Below are 20,528 nucleotides of genomic sequence, written 5' to 3' on the forward strand. Positions count from 1 at the left end.
AAAATTTTGTTTTCTTCACGATATGTGACCATCTCCAATATGATAATCTTAAATCTTAATTTGCTTGCATTATTATGCACAATATGATAATCGAAGATGAACGTGATGTTAATGCAACAATTAATGATTGGATGCAAGCCCTAATACCAACCGTTGATATGAGCGTAGATGAGAATACTAGATTTCAAGAATTTTTTGCTCGACATAAACAAATCAAGGATAAAGAGGCTCACATTGCACTCCGAAATGCACTAGTTGATCATTTATGGGATGAATTTTGTAATTCGAATAACTAGAGTATTATTGTTATTGTATTGTATTTTTCTATATTATTGTTGTTATTTATTGTTATTGTATTTTTATATATTAATGTAATGTTTAATTTTCATAATGCACTTATTATTGTTATTGTATTTTCTATATTAATGTAATGTTTAATTTTCATAATATACTAATTTAGTTAATTAAATGTAAATTTAATAATTTTTTATATTTTTTTGTTAATCGATATAAAATTACTTGTTACTTAATTATCTATATTAATAGTAATATTTATTGTGTTAATTGAATTAATTCTTGAGAATTAAAGGAATAAAAAGAAGAATATTCTTTTCGGTGTAAAATTTGGTGTAAATGGGTTGGAGATGAAATAGTAATTTGGTGTGAAAGATGTACATTTTTGGTGTTGGTGTTACACCAAAATGGTGTTATGCATTGGAAATGGCCTAAGAGAAAAGCAATCAAGGCCATTGAAAATCGGACCACCAAAGTGGATTTTATGAAATTTAATAATGGTGCACAAATATTGGCTATTTGTTCTACCGTGAAGAAGAACAGTTTGAAGCTGATACACGTTCCATCATATAATGTTTTCTCTAACTGGCCTCCTCCGAATAGGAATCTGCAATATCCTCGATGTTTGGATTTCGGTCCTGGTGGAGGTTTTATGGCTGTGGAAAATGCTGCAGGAAAAGTGTTATTATACAAGTTGCATCATTACCACCATGTATAGCCTGAACGTGGACTGGAATATTCATTGGTGGTCGAAGATTATTATTTTCTTGCTTCTCGAGTTCACAATGGGGAAGATCTTATGTGGCAGTCACTAGATGAACAATGCTATCAGTTTTGGCTTATCTTTTCTGTTTTATCATTAGAGCTGCATCTGTTTCTTAGTGATTTATTGAATAATTATGTGAATCCCTTTATGGTTGAAGAACTTCAATGTTTTATACCTGTTGGTACACTGATCTCTGCAATAGAACTGGGTGCCTTAACACCCTCAATTCAGAAACTTATGTACTTAACTGAGTTCTCAGAACAGCAAAAACATGAATAATAAATATTACAAAATTTAGCATTTTCAAGCTGAACATAATATACACCGTCAGTTCACAATGACTCTGCAAACTGGGAGTGCTTCAAGTCAAGCTCTTGCTTCATGATACAATTCATCAGCCACTCACTGCTGAACGTCCATATTCCTTTCGTCGCCGCTGATAACGCCTCTTCCATGTCTTCTTCACAAGCAATAAAAATTGTTTCTGATGTTTCCTTTACATTGTCCAACTTCGAAATGACCTGAATTAATGACATGGTTAGTTGATACTAAAGATGGTATGAATGACACAAACCTCATATTGCAGCTGTGATGATATCACTATGATAAGCCGTTGAACTTTAATTGTTATCAGTGTTACTAATCATGAATTGAGCTACTATCAGCTCTGTAACTAGAACTTCCCACTCTTTGTGGACGATCAAAGTTCAACTCATATGAAGAGGACAGCAGGTGCATTTGGGGCAGCTGCGCTGTCACACTCAGTGTTTTAACATGTTAAAATAAAACAAAAATATTGAAAAATCAATATTTTTAATTTCTAGAAGCAAAGTTTTGCTGTAATAGCTTTTCTGTATTTAGAAATGGCTAGGAACATCCATGCAACCGAAAGCACGAAAATGATGAACTTGATTTATATTAAGAGAGCACCAAAGACAGTTTGAGATGACTATCAAAGCACTCTTGTATGTATGTATGCAAGAAAAACTACAAGTTCTTACGCTGCATTGAAAAAATGAGTATAACATAAAGAACCTGAAAGAGGATAATAAAAAACTGTATTGTTATGATTAATAAAGCTCAACCAAAAAGACTTAAAACCTCTGAAAAGCAAATTAAGTATTAATATAAAGACCCAAAAGTGGAAAATAAATAAATTTATTGTAATGATTAATAAAGCTCAAGCAAAAAGAGCTTAAACCTCTAGGAAGCAAATTGGTCTATAGCATGCAATAAGATGAGAAAAGAGAGGTTCAGAGAAGTTCTGTTATAATACTTGCAACAGATCCACCTCACTTGACGAGCAGCACATCCAAAATACATCCAATATTAAGAAGTTTGTCTTTCTATAGTTTTATCTCCATGCAATCTTAAAGACATTAAGCTTGTGCTAATCATGAAAAAAAAAAGTCTAGAATGAAAATTAATTTGTTCATAGAAGCTTGTAGGTTTCCCTCACAAAATTTAGACATTGTGTCAGAGGTACTTAGAACTTACATTTCCACCAGCAGACCTGACAATGGCAGACAGAGTTTTGATAGGGGGTTGAATATGAGCTGCCATGATTATATTATATCCTCTAAGTAAACCTCCTGGTCTTGCCTTTGCTCTAAGAACTGAATCTTTTAACTCACTTCTGTACTTCAACACATAATCATCATCATTTAACATGTAGGATGATTCATCTGCACAACAAGATGGGAACTTAATGGGAAATTACAGTGCTTTGAAGTACTCCATTCATTATATAATTAAATAGTCCTTTCAACTAACCCACAAATCTGCCTTCTCTGAAGCTTTCTTTTAACCAATTGGGTGACACGATCCAAGCTCTGCATTATGAGCCATTGCCTCAATATTTTAAATAACAATATAAAACCAGTAATTTTATGAGTCCTTATACAAAATTGAGTAAGATTTTGAGGATTCAGCAATGACTGACCCTGAACAGAGAGCTGTCAAGAAATTCAGAGTTTTTCTCACTTTTCCTGTTACAACATGTGTGCTTGTACTTCCATCAGAAGTAACAGCACCTCCTAGGTCTTCGATTACCTATATCAGAAACATTAATGAATAACAAACAGACATTCATGCAAAGATCTAGGGAAGAAATCAAAATTTTTGTAATCACAAAACATTGACATCAATTTACTGAGAAACAACAAGAAAGGAAATATCAAAGCAAAGAAACTAATTTGAGAGATAGATCCAAATTAATACAAATTTTAGGAACATTCCCTAGCCGCAAAGATATCCAGATACTAAAACAATAATTAAAATTAGTAAACTAGTATATGAATTGAACAAACTGAGTTGATAGCTAGAATCAATGTCACAAAAAAATCACTAGGTTTGAAGAGAAACTATGGCTCAGATGGGGGCAGAGATAAACTAGACATTGGTTATTTATCCTTAATCAATTGTTGAAATTTTGATATAGAATTTGGTTATTTCTCTTTAAAAACTTGTCAAGCAAATTTTTGGAATGTTTTCAAGTAATAACTTTAATAAACTCAATACTGATTATTCATATAACTGAGTAAAAACCACGCAAAACTAATTTCTCTTATCCAATTATGGTGGAGCAAAAGGGAAGACAATGCAATTCAGTGAAAGTTTAGCACAGTACATCATCCTCAACCTCCTCCCCCTCTCCCACTGAACACCCCCCCCCCCACAACAGGAAACACACATTAAAAGAAAAAAAATTTAAAAAATTGGAACTTAAACAACTGGGCTATCCTTCAGGGATAATAAATTTTGGAGGCCTAATTTAGGGAAGCATCAAAATTTGTAAGAATTTCCTGTAAAGTCAAGAAAGATAGGAGATTGAAAAATCCTCACTGGTCCATATTTCTAAGCACTAGTATATTAGTAAGAATCTCAACCATACGGTAATTACTTCTTGGATCCCCACAAGAATACCCAAGCAACAAAATACACTTTGTGCAAAGAAAATAAGTCAGATTCATGTACCTTCGTGAGATGTACTTTCTTAGAGTCATCCGCAATATTCATCAACATGATTCTAAAGCATTTTCCATTTGACTGAAATTCTTTGCTGATAAAAGCTACTGAAGTTGTACATACTGGCCTATCTTCTTTAGCATCATTCCCTGTGCAATCAACAGTCACATGATTGCTAGGAGTGATTTCCCGTAAAGGTTTACATCCTGAAAGCCCAACGGTTTCACCGCCTGCTGAAGCTAAGCTCCTGTCAGAATCTAAATGACAGTCAGCACAACTGCTTCCTTTCACTTTTTTCGACTTCAATGAAGATGTCGAGGCTTCCCACCTCCTTTTTGTCCCTTGTGAACAAGAACAGTGCTTAGCACCTGTATCAGTTCCAATCTGAGCTGCACCAACCGTCATGTTACTGCAGTGCACATTCTCAAAAGCAGCCAGTTCCCCAGAGCCATGCACTGGCTCTAGGCTCCGAGAGCAACCTGTTAACAACAAACTGAAAATGTTAGCTCTGCAGTGTAGAGCGTCTGAAGATTTGCTTGCGAAGACAAACTGACAAAAGTGGCGCTTAGATAACACGTAGAAAAGAGAGAAAGATAAAGGATTTCAAAACCACATGAAGTTCATGTACTTACTGAAACATAAACTACTTTTATTACCTTTGAAGGCTTCACAGATCTATGCTCATTTTTTATTACAACAATCACTCTCGGCAATGAAACCTTTTTCTATTGCGATTCCAATACAAGACACCCGTTGATATAAGTTCCCAGGAATTTCTTCTTTAAAAAAGCAATTTGTATTACCAAAATACTAAGATCTACTTACCACTTGACTTGGCTCCGTCTCTTGAACACCCATTCATCACCAACCTTTCAGCCTCTAGTGATCTATTAACAGTAACTAGTGAAGACTTCTCACAAGGCTTTACTGGAAAACAGAATTTTAGAGAGACTGCAGTGTCAGCTGATGTGTCCTTGTCAAGATGAGAAACCATAAGGGTGGAACCACCAGGAAAGCATAACGCTTTACGAATATCTGCCTTAATAGGTAGCCTGCGAGCTCTACCTTTTGTGTCTACCTCTGCTACTGATGCAAAACCCTGCACTTGCTTCAATTATTAACTGTCTCAAGCATCAAATATCAAATAACCAATTTCTGTGAAATGATAGACATTTCTTAACAAACAAACAATTACGCAGCTACTTTCAGAAAGAATAACTTCAGAAAGAAAAAAAAACTCCTTCTCAATAACAATGTTTAGTGTATTATTAAAAACTAACATCAATTGTTTCCATTTCTGTTATCTGTGATTTCAATTTTATTCAGGATTTTCGAAACACAAAAGAACTAATAATAATTCAATTCCTATCTCAAGAGAAATTCCACTCAAAACTTACCTGTTTATGCCAAAAACCTTCAGATTCCTTATCACCCCAACAGAATATAGTTCGAATACCAACACTCTGAAGTCTCTTTCTCAATTCCAAGTACAACAATCGACCAACACCCTAAATTTATAACATAAACAGGTTGTTAAGAGCAAACTTTTACAAATTTGCCCCACATAATAAACTAATGGGAGTGAGAAAAAGAATAAGTGACCACTAATAATATCCTGTAATAAACTTTATATTATTTTGTAAAGCCACCTAATGGGGATGAGAAACATATGGGATTCAAACATCAAAAAATAAAAATAAAATCCATTGAGTTACAAGATATTGATAAGTTCCCAGACCCAGGCTGGTTTCAAATCAAAGAAACTTCTTAAAAGTTCTAATATCTTGTATTCTTGTAAACCAGTTTCTGATATCTATTAATCTTACATATATTGCATCTCTGAGAGTGTTTTGCTGATATAATGTCTCCATCATATAACAGGAAACCAAGCAAAAATTAGTACCTAAAAATATTCTTTAAATGACCATAATCCGACAACAAAATTGGCTATGGTTTTGCTTTAAGAGATTAAAATAGAAAATATCGACACTTTGAATGAAGTCAAGCAACAGAACCAGAAACATTAATGCGAAACAACCTTATGTTGGTAGATTGAACTAACAGCAGCAAGAGGGACCTCGGCATATTGTGTATCTGCAGGGACAATTTGATAAGTAATTGCTGCTACAACCTGGTTAACGAGATAAAGGAGAAATAATTACTAACAAATCTCGGTAAAATAGTTACCTAAATTTCTTTCTTCTATTGCTCTAATTTATTAGCTACAGTCATAATGCTGGCTGAACCATGCAGAACTTAATGGTGGACGTAGACATTAATATTGCTCAGAAAAGGCAAAACAAGCTGCAACTAAAATATATGCACGTACGATATTCTTTAGATTGAGCACACCTTTCCCAGGTTCAATAAACTTGCCACCTTGGACATTGAGTGTAGATTAATCAGGAGGTGTATAGAACTCATATATAACTGATAAAATTCCATGGGCAAGATACTCTACTGAGTTTGTTCAGTGCACATGCTTGTAAGATAATTGTGGATTCTAGTTAAAAACTATAGAGGAATTGCTTTCCTGTATTGACTCATATAGGGAGGGCGCTTTTTCTGTAATTTGAACTGATGGGAGTTCTTCGATATATTATGCGATTCTTGTTGATTTCTTGCTGTTATCTTATAACTTGCAGCTTCTATTTAGCAATAAACTCTTGTTTCTTATAAGAACGAAAACATTAGCAGAACTAGACACTGAAAAGACTACGGAAGAACTTATCAAGCCTACCACATCATCATCATCCATGAAACTGGATTTCAGAAGCAACGTACAGTATTTCCTGCAGGATTAACAATAACATGATCACAACTTTCCACCCTAGTAACTTATTAGCTCAAAATATGAGGATTAATGGCTATTCTGGAACAGAGCTGTCATAAAAATCTATTCAAGAGAGTGAAAATAAATATACCCATTCAGTACACATTTTTCAAGGAACATTGACCGCTTCCCAGTATTTGCAGCATAATTCATTGTAGGTAGCTCTCTTGAGTATATTTGCAAGACATCCTGGAAAACAAGTAACGGCTACTTATAAGCAATATATCTTCTGAAGAGAACTATTCAATAGGCTACATACACATAAGGGTAAAAGGAAATATGATAAATCGAAAAGAACATCATCACTATACATAATATATCAAATTCAAAAGAGGAAGACACAGAAACCCTCTCATTAAATGTAGAGCCCATTATGAAATATTCATGGGAAATATGGAATGCTCGATGTAACACGTTAAGCCCATGTATGCTTGCAAGTTGTATATAAATAGAAGTACCTGAAGGTAGGATTTACTACAGCTATCTTCGGCATCCTTAGGATTAACAAGCACAAAGATATACTCCTCCCCTATACAATCACAACGAGTATTGCAAATACAAAAGCGCCATAGTTAATTCACCACAAATCAACAAAATTCCCAAATATCTATCAAATAATTGAAATTGAAACTGAATTAATGGGTTATAAGTGTACCTTTTTCTTCCGATTTCGAGTGAGTAGTATCATTACTGGACTTCAAATCTTCTCTAACTGCCAGGAACCAAACGATGAGTAAAAAAGTAATAACATAAGGAGTTACTGTCGTTTCATTTATTAAAACATCAATATATAGAGAAAAAAAAGAAGATAAATGTGTTTTAAGCTAGAGTGATATGGATTGAAATTGTAACTTAATTAAATCAAAGTAAAACTTATTTATCAAATTAAGTACCTGCGATTTTGATTTTTGCGGTTCTGGATATGGAGATTTGGAGAGTGTTAGGATCAGATTCGCAAGTGAACTTTTTTGCTTCTACGGTGACCTCACAATTACCTGCCAAATTTTTTTTTACAGAAAAAAGTGAAAAATTGACCTGGAAATGGGGAAACTAGAAGATTTAATTTTTAGGGTTTTCGGAGTGCCCACCGATTGGAATTGGAGATTGAGACACATGCGATGTCTTTTTTGGCGCCATGGTTTCTTTTTGGGGGGTTTTCGAATAGCAGAGGGGCGCTTAAATGGGCGGGACGGAGGACATTTTCGTGAATATGATAAAAGTCTGTGGCATTATCGTCATCCAATTTTTTTTTTCTATTTTCGTTTTGTATTCAAATTGATTATGCAAAATAAAATAAATAAAGTAGTTACAGTCAAAATTTCGATAAATTAATAACTTGAAAACCACAAAAAATTTATTAATTTAGCGAATATTAAATAATCAATAAATGAATAAAAATATCCCTTATTTTAGAAAATATTTTCACAATTATAGAATTTCAACTACCTTAATTTGGTATGTTTCATTTGATTATTAATCAGTTGCATCATATTGGTACTAATAATATTATTTTAGAGTTTTTATTTTACGTTAAATATGATATATAAAGCTTGTATCACGCAAAAAAAGTACTCATAACGGTAATGACATTGAATGATTTTTTTGTTGCAAAATTATAACACCACCTGAATTTCACATTAGAAAAAGTTAGAAATAAGATTTAATTCAAAATCAATTTTAAGAAAACATAAGCAATAATAAAAACATGTTTTACAAAAATACGTAGATATAAAGTAATGATATACACACAAAAAATAAACCCCAATTAAACCCCGCATTGGTAAAAAAAAAAAGTAAAATGAATTACACTTTGATGAGATCCAGTCATGGTTCATTTTTGGGGACGACAAGTATTTTCCCATAGATTCATTATAAGGATTTAGTTTGAAATTAGGTAATTATTTATTTATATAGTAAGTAGGTCCTAATGTAGAAGAGTTCGCTTATCGGCACCCCTCCAAAATTATATTGAAACCCTTTTTATTTATAAATCTTTCAATTTCTAATCACTTTCTCACTCTTTCTCTCGTAATATTTGTATTCCTCTCTTTAAAATTTTATTATTTAATTTCTAAATAATAAATTAAAAGAAAAAGTAAAAAAAGCCTTTTTTAAAAAATGAATATTACATGAAAAATCAAGTTTTGATGATTCTGCTGAGATAGCAGATGCTCTTGCAGCTACATACATTGTGTTTAAACACTTTGCTCAAGTATATTCTGCAACACTTCTTAGTAGGGTTAAAATGGTAGGTGAAATCAATTTTATAGTTTTAATCAACCCCCAAATTATTGAATGTATAAATTTTGGGTGCAGGAAATAGTTTGAAAATCTTTAAAAAATTATTTGCAGTGGGTTAAAATTTTATTTAATTTGTTTTTCTATTGTGTTGTTTCTTAATTTAGTTGCTATATTTATTGCAAGAATTTTGCTTTAGCTTATAGGATTACTTTTTAAATTCGAATTATTTTAATAATAATAATAAAATTTATAATAAGCAAAATAAAAATGAAAAGAGAGAGATGATTGTTTTAATACCAACTGTTATGACCTATGGGTAGAACCCATCCGTAAGCCTAGCACTATATATTTCCATATGTATATCGAAAAGACATTGTTTTTATTTTATTTTTTCTTTTTGAATATCTCAATATCATTGTTAAGTTGTTTGATTTTATCAATTGAAAACATCTAAACATGAATAATTTCACATTTATAAGAGTTAATGATTGTTTGCATTTAAATTATTACTTTCGTGACAAACAATTTTAAAGAATTAATTGAATATATAAAATATTAATTGTGACTTTTCAAATTAAAAAAACATTTTTGAAAAATAATGAAAAATAAAATTATATCGCGTGTGAGATATATATACATTTTACATAAATAATGCTTTTTTATTTTTCAATATAAATGCAATTAAAGGGCGCTGACGTTCTTCATACAAAGAATAAATTGCAAAATTTAATAAAAGGGAAATTATCACTACACCACCTCTTTTTTACCTTATATTCATCCAACCACCAAAAAATTTTAACATGTTCTCTACACCACATTTTTTTTTAAATTTGTATCAACTAGCCACTTTTTAATTAACACCGTTAAATAATTTAAATGAAATGACAATTTTACCCCTAAATAAATTAAAAAAACCATTTTATTTTACAAAAACTTTGAAAAATAAGAAAATTATAATTATAAAAATATCCCTAAATTTAATAAAAATAAAATCCCAAAATTAGAATTTTTATTTTTAATAAAAATCTAAATAAAAATTATAATTATAAAAATAATTATAAAATTTTGAGATTTAATAAAAATCCCCTAAATTATTAAAATTTTGGGATTTATTTTTTAATAAATAAATTCAGTTATTTTAATAAAAGTTTGCAAAACTATAATTTTTAATAAATAAATTCAGTCATTTTTATTAAAATTTTGCAAAATTATAATTTTTTAATAAAAATAATTATTAAAATTTTACAAAATCTAAATTAAATAAAAATCAGCTAAGCACCTTTGGTTGGGATTTATTTTTTTGTTAAATTTAGGGGTATTTTTATAATTATAATTTTTTTATTTTTCAAAGTTTTTGTAAAATAAAATGGTATTTTAATTTATTTAAGGGTAAAATTATCATTTCATTTAAATTATTTAACGGTGTTAGTTAAAAAGTGGCTAGTTGATACAAATTTAAAAAAAAAGATGTTGCAGAAAATATGTTAAAATTTTTTAATAGTTAGATAAATATAAGATAAAAAAAGAAATGGTAAAGTGATAATTTCCCTTAATAAAAAATTAAACAGTCAACCAAGCAAATCATGCGGCCCAGCAGCTACTAAGAATCCTACAAAACAAATTGACAGCATATCCAGGATCAAACTACATAAACACCTACGTCATCCATGCCAAAAACGAAGACTTTAATTGTTTGAAACCACAACTAACCCAAACTTGTTCAATGACCGCAAGATGCTCAAGAAAAATAGGTTATCATTCAGGGACAATGAAGCCAGTTGATCTGCTGGATTATTAGCCTGCTGCTGAGCAACACTCCTCAAAACCTCCATGGCCTCAGCTACTTTCGCCTTGAAAGCCTCCGGTGACTCAAGAAGATGCAAAACCTCTGTCTGGTGCATCTCCAAAAGCATTCCTGTTACCTTTTCAGCTGCTGCATCTCGCTCCAGCTGTTCTATTAGAGGATATAAACTTTCACCCGGCAACGTCCTTCGCTGTTCTGGTGATGCATTTGCAAGGGCAGTAGACAAAGGCGTAATCGGCGTAGGTTGTCCAACAGATGCATCTCGCCTAGGCATGCCAGCACCCATGTCAAAGGGAATAGGAAGCATACAGCCAGCAACACCTTGCATTGGAACATCTTGCATATTACGGCCAAGTGGGCACCGATAGACATGAGCCCTGGGAAGCATCTGCTGCTGCATCATAGGGAGTGGCTGCTGCGTCTGTTGCACAGGTCCTGCACCACGTCGCCCGCCAAGACACTGGTCCTGCTGACCTTGCAAGACCACTGGAACAAAGAAGTTCGGCATTGGTGCGCCACCAGGACTCATTCCAAGAACAAGTTGCTGCTGGTAACCAAATCCAGCTTGAGGAGGAATTATTGCTGGTGCTGTGCTTGGCCGTACAGACACTGTTGCCCTATGCCTGGAGCACCGTGTGGGTACATTGGCATACGAGGAGGAACCGAGGGAGCTATAGCTACTGTTCTCATTTGTGAAAACTGAGCTTGCAGCCTAGCCCTCACTTTTTTCTGCTAAGCAAAAACAACATAAAGAGGCTTGCTAACGATCATTTTACTGTTCATCTCTGCAAGATCTCTAGTTGCTTCCTCTGGAGTTGAAAACACCACAAATCCAGCGCCTTTTCTAATTCCACTAAGATCACGCATAACCTTGAATGAAGTAATTTGTGCCAAATTTAGAAAATAAGGGGGCGTTTGTTAACGTTTTCTTGATGGGTGTTTTTTATTTTCCAAAAACAGAAAATAAAAAACACGTTTGGTTAAGTCATCTTTTGATAAACAATAAAAAAAAATGAAGCACAAAATATTTTCACTTTCTAACTTTTGTAAAGACAACTTAAGAATGTCAATTTGGTCTTTTTGAGTTATTGGAGAATAATATAAAAAAAATAAGATAAAAAATTATTCTAGATCCATCACTCTTATTTATTAAATTTTTATTTAATTTTATTTTCACCTTATCTTTTTCTTCATAAAAGCAATCACTTTTACAGTTACATCACATTTACAATTACACTTTATCTTCTTCTTCTTCACTATATCAAGTAACAGTATCCAGGTGCTTTTTTTTTTTTTGAATTTTGTGGTTTTGTTTATTGTGTATTGAAATTTTGTATGATTTTCTTTTATATCAAATATAAGATGAAGAGCCCTCTTTTTTTTTGGTAATTTTTACCTAGTAAGAATGAATAATGGTGGCTTTATTTTGAATATTCTATAGCTACTTTTTTTTTTTTTGGTTTATTTGTAGGTGACGCCTTTCATGTTGAAAGGATTAGATATAGATATTTAGACATGTTTTGGATACAAATATTTTGTACTCTTTTGTTCATTATATTTTGTGCTATAAAATATAATTAGCACAAATGAACTACTTAAATGTCTATAATAAATATAATTTTAGTATAAATTTTTATTTTGTTATATGCTAATTAATTCTACATTTATTATTTTATTTTTCATTTTATTTTAATTTCTTAAACTTAATAAAATATAAGAGAGTTTTCTAAAAGTTATCATTCTTGTATGAAATTTGACTTTATTTTGATTAAAATTCTAATATAAAATATAAAATGTATAAATAAATTGAAGAAAATTATTTTATAAAATATTCTATAAAAATTCTATATTTTTAGATAAACAACCAAACATATTTTTACTGTTATTATTTTCATATATTGTTTTGAAAACACATTATCAAACAAATTTTTATTTTAAAAAACAACACGACAAAAACATCAGTCTCTTTCTCTAAAGTAAGAGTAAAAAACACTAAATAAAAAATATTACCAAACGCACCCTAACTCTTCTAATTTTTCATCGTTAATACTATCATTCAAGTTCTTGATATACAGGTCCAAACCTTGGAATTTGTATACAGTTTCCTTCATGGCTTGCTCAAATCGCCCTTAAAGCTCTTTTTCTCTTCCAGATATTATCTGAGCTTTTCCAACATACCACTCTCTGTCTCTATTAAGAGCATCAACAGTTTTGGCAGCATCATCTGCATTTTCAAAATTCACAAATCCAAAACACTTGGATTTTCCATCTCCATCCCTCATCACCACTGCACTGGTAATTGTTCCATATTCACCAAAAATTTTCTTCAAATCTTCATCTGTAGTTGACTCAGTGAGGTTTTTGACAAATATATTATTGAATTTTGTTTTATTCGTGCAGTTTCCCTTTCCTGCTTACGAAGAAAGCGTCCAACGAGCACCTGTTTATCATTAATAAGCATATGCCATTGAACTTTTAAATCGCACTTTGAGCAGATTCTTCATTGTCAAATTGCACAAGACCATAGCCTTTGGACTGGCCAGAACCATCGGTAGCTATCTTACAAGAAAGAATGCTTGAGAAATGACGCCATTACTTGGTGCAGAATTTCTAGCAGCTCGGAGTGAAAGCGATGCTCTGGAGTCTTGAGTCACATAATCATATGAACTTCATGAAATAAATAACCAAAAAGCAAGAGATAGCAGAAAAAAACGAAGAAGAATGGCATTCCCCATGCTAAGAAAACACAAAGACAAATTATAACTTGCTAGGTAAATGTAATATAGTTCATGTACAAGCTCCCCTATAGATTATATCAAACTAACAGTTGATTATCCTCAAATAACCTATTACAAGATAAAGGTTACCCATTAGCTGCCCTATAGTCTGGTTCCTTTGGCAAACAAAATATCCCGACAAAAATGAAAACAAACTATATATAGCACTCGGTCACAGACCAATAATAGAATGACTGAATTATTTTTATAGAAAAATAAAAAATCCCATGGCTTCAAGCTGAGAAGAGCTACCGACCGACCCAACGACAAAATCTTTTTTTTTTCCCTAAAACTGGAATTCTAAGGAAAAAAAAACTACACTCAAAATTCTTCTTTTTTTTTTTCTTTTCGAATTTTTCGGAGATACGACGGGAGAGGAGGAGTAAAATAGAGATAAATTCGTCGGAGATCCGAACGGAACCGGACGGAGTTCGACGGAGGAAGTTGAATTATTTTATTTTATTTTATTTTTTAATTTTCTGTGGAAGGGCAGAAACAACTGCACCGCTAATACAAGATTCCTTATTATTGAAAGAAAATAGGAAGAAAAAAATCTCACAAAGATTTCCCGTGTCTGTTAGGGAAAGAAACATAGCGCCCCCGCCCCTTACCTATATATAAATATCAAAGCTGCTCTCAATCATCGTTGTTTCTTGAATTAATCTCAGTTCTTGAATGAATCCAATGGACGCAGAAACAACACAAGTTAAAAGAAAAAGATCCGTGAAGCTCATCGAGGAGCACGGCGGGAATTCACGACAGGGCAATTTCGAGAAGAGAAAAGAGACACTGAAGAACAAAGCTCACGAGCTAGAGACACTATGCGACGTAATGGTTTGTCTCGTCTGTTACGGGCCAGACGGGAAAGTCGAGACGTGGCCGGAGGACAAGACAAAAGTCAACGACATGATCGACAAGTATAAGGAACTGAGAGAGATGCCGGTACTGATGAAGAAAGCCGAACAGAGGCTCGGCCTTCTGGAGTTGTTTGAGAGTAAGAAGCAGAAGTTGATGGAGAAGAAGAAAGCGTTTGTTGAAAAGATGTTTTCGATCTTGGAAACGAAAATAGACGAAGCATCATCGGTGGAGGAACTGGGGGTTGTGTATAATAAAGTGGAATCGAAGTTCGCGAGTATGAGGGAGACAATTGAATTGGCGATAATTGAGGAGCAAAAAAATCAACAATTTGCAGCACCACCGATTTGGCCTCAAGTTTATGGCAACAATCTTTTAATGAGTGATTATGTTAGTAGTAGTAGTAATAATAATAATGCTTTTGGGAGACAAGAGAGTTGTTTGTTTCCTCCGAGTCAAAACCATCAGATCAATGGTGGTGAGAATGGCAACATTGGCGACAATGTTATGCTTCCAGACAACAATTTTTTGCCGAGTGAGATTGGCAACAATTTTATGCTTCCTGATGACAGTTTGTTACCAGGGTACGTGCATGCAAATGAGGGTGCTTGGGCACAGGAAAAATTTTCTGGTTTAATAGGAGGGCCTTGCTGTAACTGTGGACGCGGCCCCTCTTCATAGGAATTGATGTCCTGCTTTTTTCTCTTTTTTTTTTCTTTCTTTTTCTCTCCGGTTTGATTTATAGAGTAGAGGAGGTCAGGCAATTGGAAACAACTTTAATGTTAAGTATGTTTCAATTTACCATGAAATAAAAATCTGTGCCCTTTCTTTCCTTATTTTTTATTTTTTAAACGATTCAGGAGTGCTACGGACCCTGCGGTAACTTTGATTTCACGACTCTTTTTCAACAAGATAACCACTGGGAAGTAAATTGAGTATTAACATACAGAACCCGAAAGGGGAAAATGAATAACTGTATTGTAATGATTAATAAAGCTCAAGCAAAAAGAGCTTAAACTGTCTGGGAAGCAAATTGGTATATATAGCATGCATTAAAATGAGAAAAGAGAGGTTCAGAGAAGTTCTGTTATAATACTTGCAACAGATCCACCTCACTTGAGGAGCAGCACATCCAAAATACATCCAACATTTAAGAAATTTGTCTTTCTATAGTCTATTTCCATGCAATCTTCAACACATTAAGCTTGTGCTAATCAATTTGTTCACAGAAGCTTGTGGGTTTCCCTCACAATATTTAGACATTGTGATAGAGATACATAGAACTTACATTTCCACCAGCAGCCTGACAATGGAAGATAGCGTTTAGATAGGGGGTTGAACATAAGCTGCCATAATTATGTTATATCCTTTTAAGTAAGCCTCCTGGTCTTGCCTTTGCTCTAAGAACTGCATCTTTCAACTCACTTCTGTACTTTAAAACATAACCATCATCATTTAGCATGTAGAATGATTCATCTGCACAACAAGATGGGACGTTAATGGGAAATTACTGTGCTTTGAAGTTCTCCATTCATTATATAATTAAATAGTCCTTTCAACTAACCCACAAATCTGCCTTCTCTGAAGCTTTCTTTTAACCAACTGGGTGACACAATCCAAGCTCTGCATTATGAGTGATTGCCTCAATATTTTTAATAATAATATAAAACCAATAAATCTGTGAGTAGATATACAAAATTAAGGTATCAATTTGAGGATTTAGCAATGACTGAACCTCAACAGAGAGCCCTAAAGAAATTTAGAGTTTTTCTCACTTTTCCGGTGACAACATGTGTCCTTGTAATTCCATCAGAAGTAACAGCACCTCTCAGCTTCTCAATTACATATATCAGAGACATTAATGAATAACAAACAGACATTCATGTGAAGATCTAGGGAAGAAAGCATAATTTTGTAATAACACAAAATAATGGCATCAATTTACCAGAAAACAACAAAAATGGAAATATCAAAGCAAAGAAACTAATTCGAGAGACAGGTCCAAATTAATACAAATTTTAGGAACACTCCCTAGTCATAAGGATATCTAGATAATAAAATAATCATCAAAACTAGTAAATTAGAATATGAATTAATCAAACTGAGTTGATAGCTAGAATCAATGTCACAAAAAATCACTTAGTTTGTTTGAAGAGAAGCTATGGCTCAGATGGGGGTAGAGATAAACTATACATTGGTTATTTATCCTTAAATCAATTTTTAAACTTTTGATATAGATTTTGGTTATTTCTCTTCAAACACCTAGGAGACTAATGAAGCAAAATTTTGGAACATTTTCAAGTAATAGCTTTCATGGTGTATACTCAATGTTGATTATTCATGCAACTGAGCAAAACCCATGCAAAACTAAATTTCTTTTATCCAATTGTGGTTGAACAAAAGAGAAGACAGTGTATCCCCCCCCCCCAAAAAAAAAGGAAGCTTTATATATTTTAGCTAACAAGCACTCACTTGGCTTCTCCACCCTCAAATTAAATGCCATCCCCTTGAAATTGCCCCAGACCTCTTACTTCAATTGCTAGAGGCCAAAACAACAAGGCTGTCCTTTAGAGATAATCATTTTGGAAGCCTAATTTAGGAAGCATCAAAATTTGTAAGTATTTCCTGAAAAGTGAAGATGGATAGGAGATGAAAAAGTACTCATTGATCCATATTTCTAAGCATTCATATATTAGTCAGAATCTCAACTGCACAGTAATAACTTCTTTGATCCCTACAAGAATGCCCAAGTAACGAAATACACCTTGTGCAAAGGAAAATAAATCAAATTGGTGTACCTTTGTGAGATGTACTTTCTTAGAATCATCTGCAATATTCATCATTGTGATTCTAAGGAATTTTCCATTTGACTGAAATTCTTTGCTGACAAAAGCTACTGAAGTTATACTTACTGGCCTATCTTCTTTAGCATCACTCCTCATGCAATCAACAGTTACATGATTGCCAGCAGTGATTTCCCGTGAATGCTAACATGCCGAAAGCCCAACGATTTCACCACTTCTGAAGCTAAGCTCTGGTTAGAATCTAAATGACAGTCAGCACAATTGCTTCCTTTCACTTCTTTTGACTTCAGTGAAGATGCTACAGGCTCCCACCTCATCTTTGTCCTTGTGAAAAAGAGCAGTGCTTAGCACCTGTATCAGCTCCAATCTGGGCTGCACCAACTGTCATGTTACTGCAGTGCACCTTCTCAAAAGTAGCCAGATCCCCAGAGTCATGCACTGTGTCCAGGCTCGGAGGGAAACCTGTTAACAACAAACAGAAAATGTTAGCTCTGCAGCATAGAGCATCTGAAGATTTGCTTGTGAAGACAAATTGTAAAATGTGACACTTAGATACTGCATAGAAAAGAAAGAAAGACAAAAGATTTCAAAACCACATGAAGTTCATGTACTCCAAATACTGAAACATGAAGCATCTTTTCGTACCTTTGAAGGCTTCACAGATCTATGCTCATTTTGATTACAACAGTTACTCTTGGCAATGAAATCTTTTTCAATTAAATATAAGACACCCATTGATATAAGTTCCCAGGAATTTCTTCTTCATAAAAGCAATTTGCATTACCAAAATACTAAGATACACTCACCACCTGACTTGGCTCCTTCTCTTGAACACCCATCTATCACAACCCTTTCCGGCTCTGTTGATCTAATTAAGAGCAAATAGTGAACACTTCTCGCAGGTCTTTACTGGAAAACAGAATTTCAGATAGACTGCAGCATCAGCTGATGTGTTCTTGTTATGATAAAAAACCATAAGGGTGGAACCACCAGGAAAGCATAACACTTTCTGAATTTCTGCCTTAAAGGCAGCCTGTGAGCTCTACCTTCTGTGTCTACTTCTGCAACTGATGCAAAATCCTGCACTTGCTTCAATTATTAACTGACTCAGGCATCAAATATCAAATAACCAATTTCTCTGAAATGATAGATATTTCTTGACAAACAGACAATTGCCTAGCTACTTTCAGAAAGAAAAAACTCCTTCTCAATAACAATGCTTAGTGTATTATAAAAGATTAAAAACAAAAATAAAAACAGTAGAAAATTTAGTTCTCACTAACATCAATTATTTCCATTTCTGTTACCAACGGTTTCATATTTTTTCAAAATTTTAGTAACACAAAAGGAGCTACTAATAATCCAATTCCTATCTCAACAGAAATTCCAGTCAAAACTTACCTGTTTACGATTTATCACCCCAACAGAATATAGTGCGAATACCAACACTCTGAAGTCTCTTTCTTAATTTCAAGTACAACAATTGACCAACACCCTAAGTTTATAACATAAACAAGTTGTCAACAGCAAACTTTTATGGATTTGCCCCACATGATAACTAATGGGAGTGAGAAAAAGAATAAGCGCCCACTAATAATATCCCGTAATAAACTATATATTATTTTGTGAAGCCATCTAATGGGGATGAGAAACATATGGGATTCAAACATCAAAAAATAAGAATAAAATCCATTGAGTTACAAGACATTGATAAGTTCCCACACCCAGCCTGATTTCAAATCAAAGAAACTTCTGTAGAAGTTCTAAATGTTGCATTCTTGTAAACAAGTTTTTGGCATTTATTAATCTTCCATATAATGCATCTCTGAGAGTGTGTTGCTGATATAATGTCCCCATCATATAACAGGAAACCAAGCAAAAAATTATTAGTACCCAAAAATATTCTCTAAATGGCCAAAATCAGACAAAAAAATTGGCTATGGTTTTGCTCTAAGAGACTAAAATAGTAAATATTGACACTTTGAATGAAATCAAGCAACAGAACAAGAAACACTAATGCGAAACGACCTTATGTTGGTAGATTGAACTAACAGCAGCAAGAGGGACTTCTGCGTACCGTGTATCTGCAGGGACAATTTGATAAATAATTGCTGCTACAACCTGGTTAATGAGATAAAGGAGAAATAATTACTAAGAAATCTTGGAAAAATAGCATCCTAAATTTCTTTCTTCTTGTGCTCTAATTTATTAACTACAGTGATAATGCTGGCTGAACCATGCAGAACTTAATGGTGGACGTAGACATTTATATTGTTCAGAAAAGGTGAACCAAACTGCAACTAAACATCCTATGCACCTACAATATTCTTTATACAAGCACACCTTTCCCAGGTTCAAGAAGCTTACCACCTTGGACATTGAGTAGATTAATCAGGGGGTGTATAGAACCCATATATAACTGATAAAGTTCATTAGGCAAGATACTTTACTCTGTTTGTTCAGTGCACATGCTTGTCAGGTAATTGTGGATTCTAGTTAAAAAATATAGAGGAATTGCTTTCGTGTATTGACTCATTTGGGGAATTCTCATTCTCTGTATTTTGAACTGATGGGAGTTCTCTGATTTATTAGGTGACTCTTGTTGATTTCTTGCTGCTATGTTATAACTTGCAGTTTCCATTAGCGATAAACTCTTGTTTCTTATGAAGAACTAGACACGGAAAAGATACTTAAAGAATTGATCAAGCCTACCACATCATCGCCTCCATGGGATTAGATTCCGAAAGCAGCTTACAGTGTTTCCTGCAGGATTGACAATGACATGATCACAATCTTCTTGACCTAGTAGCTTATTAGCTCAAAATATGAAGATTAGTGGCTATTCTGGAACTAGAGCTGTCATAAAAATGTATTCAAGGGTGAAAATAAATGTACCCATTCAGTACACATTTTTCAGGGAACATTGACTGCTTTCCAGCATAATTCATTGCGGGTAGCTCTCTTGAGTATATTTGCAAAAGAGAAAGATGCAGAAAGCCTCTCATTAAATATAGAGCCTATTACAAAATATTCATGGGAAGCATGGAATGCTCGATGTAACATGTTAAGCCCATTTATATTTGCAAGTTGTATTTAGAAGAAGTACCTGAAGGTAGGATTTACTACACCTATCTTCAGCATCTTTAGGATTAACAAGCACAAGATATACCCCTCCCCTATACAAGTA

General features: G+C 33.4%; 2 protein-coding genes and 1 pseudogene across 2 annotated transcripts; 1 reads left to right on the forward strand and 2 right to left on the reverse strand.

Annotated features, from left to right (window-relative positions):
• Positions 1-1,392: 1,392 nt before the first annotated feature.
• On the reverse strand, positions 1,393-7,997 carry LOC18031219. The gene is made up of 14 exons (XM_024187401.1): positions 7,949-7,997; positions 7,754-7,855; positions 7,516-7,572; positions 7,319-7,389; positions 6,952-7,049; positions 6,768-6,819; positions 6,066-6,158; positions 5,425-5,535; positions 4,853-5,126; positions 4,037-4,506; positions 3,003-3,112; positions 2,834-2,892; positions 2,558-2,745; positions 1,393-1,581 (listed from the first exon to the last, which is right to left on the reverse strand). The coding sequence occupies exons 1-14, from the start codon at positions 7,995-7,997 to the stop codon at positions 1,393-1,395; spliced, it is 1,923 nt and encodes a 640-aa protein (XP_024043169.1).
• Positions 7,998-10,786: 2,789 nt separating this feature from the next.
• Positions 10,787-20,528, reverse strand: part of LOC18031884 — a 13,575-nt pseudogene continuing 3,833 nt past the window's right edge.
• LOC112098475 (agamous-like MADS-box protein AGL103) lies at positions 14,269-15,218 on the forward strand. The gene has a single exon (XM_024184904.1). It carries the CDS (start codon positions 14,358-14,360, stop codon positions 15,216-15,218), a length of 861 nt encoding a protein of 286 aa, XP_024040672.1. The 5' UTR covers positions 14,269-14,357.

This window comes from Citrus clementina, unplaced genomic scaffold (assembly GCF_000493195.1).
Source record: "Citrus clementina cultivar Clemenules unplaced genomic scaffold, Citrus_clementina_v1.0 scaffold_9, whole genome shotgun sequence".
NCBI classification, from domain to species: domain Eukaryota; kingdom Viridiplantae; phylum Streptophyta; class Magnoliopsida; order Sapindales; family Rutaceae; genus Citrus; species Citrus x clementina.